General features: G+C 33.5%; 1 protein-coding gene across 1 annotated transcript in view; it reads left to right on the forward strand.

Annotated features, from left to right (window-relative positions):
* Positions 1-4,079, forward strand: part of ZDHHC2 (zinc finger, DHHC-type containing 2) — a 54,630-nt gene that overhangs the window by 42,979 nt on the left and 7,572 nt on the right. The window contains exons 10-11 of the mRNA XM_011979583.1: positions 1,446-1,558; positions 3,386-3,460. Coding sequence (XP_011834973.1) covers positions 1,446-1,558; positions 3,386-3,426 — 154 coding nt within the window. The 3' untranslated portion in view covers positions 3,427-3,460. The remainder of the gene's footprint in view (positions 1-1,445; positions 1,559-3,385; positions 3,461-4,079) is intronic.

Consider the following 4,079-nt stretch of genomic DNA (forward strand, 5'->3'; position numbering starts at 1 on the left):
TAGTTAGTCTTCTGTACCTGTTATATGGTCCCTTTCTTGAAGAGTAATAATTAAAGTAAGATATTTTGTATAATATATTTAAACCTGTATGGAGATAGGCTGTTTTCTATTTTTTAAGATTTACCTCCAAAATTTTAATAAGGAGTTGTTAAAGCTACACAAAATTGAAATATTCTAAAATTTTAGATATGAGGTAATTAAGAAGAAAAAGCATACCCATATATCCTTTAAAAACATGATAGTTACTATATATAGTTGAACTCAAATATGTGAAATTATTCTTGAAAGAATTTTAAGTAGCTTTTTCTTTTGAATACTATACAATTACTATTTCAGAACATTCTAAAACATCACTAATAGTTTCTATGCCAATAATGTTTCCTAAGTGAAATATTTTTATGTATATTTTTTCATGCCATCCAATATGTTGATGTATGGCATTTCCACCTAAATTTTAAAGAAAATACTTCTTACAAGACTCCTCACTCCCCAGACTGAACATTGGGTTTGTAAGACCTGATAATTTCAGATGTGTTTTATATTCCTACAAGATAGTTTGCTCAAATTTTTTGTTTCAGTTTTACAGAAGAAGATAGAGAAAATTGTGTTCAAGACCATTTAGGCCACTTTAGAAGCTGTAGGCCAGTTTTTCTTCAACTTTGTCTTCCTACCATGACATTCATATTTTCTTCCATATCCACATATCACTTACAAAATTAATAGTTTTCTGTATTTAAATTGGCACTTATGCTTATTTTTAAACCAAAGTTTATACCACTCTCATAAATGAGAAACTGGCATAGCTTTCTATAAATAGAATATAACTTTAAAAATAGGGCAGGCGTGGTGGCCCATGCATGTAATCCTTGCACTTTGGGAGGCTAAGGCAGGAAGATCACTTGAGACCAGGCATTTGTGATCAGACTGGACAACATAGGGAGACCACTCTACAAAAAACAAAACAAAATAATTAGCTGAGGGTGGTGGTGTGGTCCCAGCTACTCGGGAGGCTGATAGAGGAGGATTGATTGAGCCAAGGAGGTTGAGGCTATGACTGCACCTCTGCACTCCAGCCTGGGGAACAGAGTGAGAATCTGCCTCAAACATAAATACATACATAAAATTGATAATAAAATACTATTATTAAGTTCTAACTACCTGCTAAAGCCTGGGGCTGAGGACTATTCTCTGGAGATTTGCCACTGTTAGAGATTGTCGTCTTACCGTAAGCAGAAGAAGGAAAAGAGACTGAAGAGAGAACACTTTTCTCACCACTAGTCAGTGCTATTTAATGTCTTCTTCTTGTATTCCCCACATTATTTTGTGTACCTCCTGCAATCATCTTGCATTGCAAGTGGTTTTGGTTCCGTACATTGAGAAACAATCAACTTTACTATCAAAAATTAGCTTATGATGATTTTGATGATTATTCAATTATTATTCAGTTCCGAAAACCATCAGTTTCCTGCAAAGCCATTGAGAGAGTCCCAGAGCCACCTTCTTACTGATTCTCAGTCTTGGACGGAGAGCAGCACAAACCTAGGAAAATGCAAAGCAGGTAAGGGTGTGCTTGTTTGGCTATCTTTTGATATATTTTATTTTTAGAAGGTAAACATGGTTTTAAAAAAATCCATTATATTACCCACAGACTTTTTCTTAGTTTGGAGTCAGATTCCCATTCTAAATTCAGAATTATTTTCAAAGAACTATTCATGAGGTTCGTTAATACCTGTTAGCAGCAGAAAATCATTTTGTGAAAGATGGATCTGCATTGCCTTTTTTCTGTTTAAAGAACCAAATCTTTATCACATTCCTCAAGTAAAATGATAGAAGTAAATTCAAAATATAAAGTGTAAAAGTGAAAAACACTACAATCAAATCAGATAGTAGAAAAATATCTACTGAAAAGGACCTTAAATTATTCAGTCATTTTACTCTAAGATTTCTGTCCAATTTCAAAATGTCTGAGTAAAGTTATTGCGTAATTACCGTAACTTCAGCTGCCTGAGATTTCTTCATGTCTCACTCACATTCCTCTTGTTACTGTTGTTGATTTTAATCTTTTGTTTTCTTCAGTCAGTGTAGTTTATTAGCAAGGAACAAGCAAGGCTTCAAAGTCAGACCTGATTTAAAAATCCTAATTTAGGCTCCCAGTAGTGTGTGATATTTGTTACGTTACCCAACATCTTTTAGACTTAGCTTCCTTCTTTTCCAAAGACTACCTATTTCTCAGTGTTGGTAAGGAGTAGACAAAATAGGGTGATCATACATGCATATGTGTGTACGTATGTGTGGTGTCCACATAAAGGAGTTAAAGCCATACATCTATGATTAAGGTGTTATTAGCCAGAAAATCTTCAGACTGACTACTAACCTTTTCTCCTTCATTTCTAGTCTTTTCAAATAAACCGGTCAATGTTTTAAAATGTAGTGAACCAAAGTCAGACAACATGAGAGTTTGAAGAAACCTTTGGGATTTAGTGGTAGTGAAAAACAAATGGATGATCCCAAGTAAATATTCTAGTCATTATTTCATATATTATCAGTCGTCTTCTCCTAAAATACAAGCTTTCTTTAAATAGCCTTATTTTTAACAAATATATTTTCCTCCCAGAGAGTCCCATGATTTGACTATTCATAATTTGGTCACTCTCTCGACCTTCAAATATGCCATTTCACTTTCTAATCTATGGCAAGGACTAGGCATTGCCTAAACAAACTTTGATGACACCAATTTGTTCTTTGAATCCATCAGTTTCCTTAGAGGCAGAGAGGTGAGAAATAGTTGGGGGTCAATTGTTGAGAAGTGGAAAAAAAGCAACTCCTCTTCATCCAGAAGGGATTAACGTTTCATCTTATATAATTTGTATTAACATAGCAGTGGTTTCTTGATTTTCACATGCTGTTATAATTCTTCGGCATGTTCGATTAATTTTTTTGTTAGTTGGATGGGTGAAATGAAGAACTACTTAAAGTTTAAAAGATGATGTATAGGAAGGAAAAGAAACAAGAAAAATGAGGTGAGAAAGCGCTCAAAGATTGGTTTGACTAGAATGAGGTTGGTAGAGGAAGAATTTGGAAATGTCGATGTAACCTGATGTGAGCAGTGTGGGTCAATATATCTTTCATTATTACGTTCCTCTACTTCCTCAGATGTATATTTGTTTTTAGTGTTTTGTGTGTGCGGTAGAGAGAGATAGTGGTTGTAACTGACACTGTGTAAGGGGTGTGTGTGTTTCTATATAACCATCTTATATATACCCTTATTGTGTACAAGGCACCTTTGGAAGTCTACCAAGGGATTCATAATTCATAGATGAATAACAAGTTTTTGCTTATTTGTTCAAAAGCAACCGAAAATGCTAACTTATGTTCTTTCATTAAGGTATGAGCAATCCTGCGTTAACCATGGAGAATGAGACTTAACTCTTCAAGCAAGATAAATTCATACTTTACAAAAGTACGATAATTTTCCCTTTATTTTGTATTTTTAACAGTCTTCTAATTTTCTTAGGGTAAATAGTTTCCATAAACATTTTTATTAATTTATGAGTGACTTATATAGAAGATCTTTTACCTGACTTGTGAGATTGCATTAGCCATGCTGAGGCTTCTGAGCACAGACCTAGCTTCAGTATTAGCTGGTATTTAGGTTAACTTGATGAATTATAGAAATAAGTTGATGAACAAAAGTCATTTTATAGTAATGCATTAAGTGGCAAGGATCAATCCTAAAATCCTGAACTATACGTAAAAATTATCTTGTCACTTATAAAGTGAAATTAGAAATTAGAGTAATTATTTTTAATTTTTCTTCATTTTTCAGAATATATACAGTGGTCATATCCTTGACCATCCATTAGGAAACTCTCACTGAGTCTAAGTGCAATATAATTATATCTCATTAAAGTACTCCATTAGCACACTGTCATTCCCATTTTTGGGTCATAGTAGGGCCTTATAGCATATGTTAACCTTAAAATGATAGGTGTTCCAAATCATTTTATTTAAACCTTATTTTTTTTAAAAAACCCAGCAGTTCCAAATCAGTTTCTTTAACATATGATCTGTTTGTAAGC

Source organism: Mandrillus leucophaeus, unplaced genomic scaffold (genome assembly GCF_000951045.1).
Source record: "Mandrillus leucophaeus isolate KB7577 unplaced genomic scaffold, Mleu.le_1.0 Scaffold204, whole genome shotgun sequence".
Lineage (NCBI taxonomy): Eukaryota > Metazoa > Chordata > Mammalia > Primates > Cercopithecidae > Mandrillus > Mandrillus leucophaeus.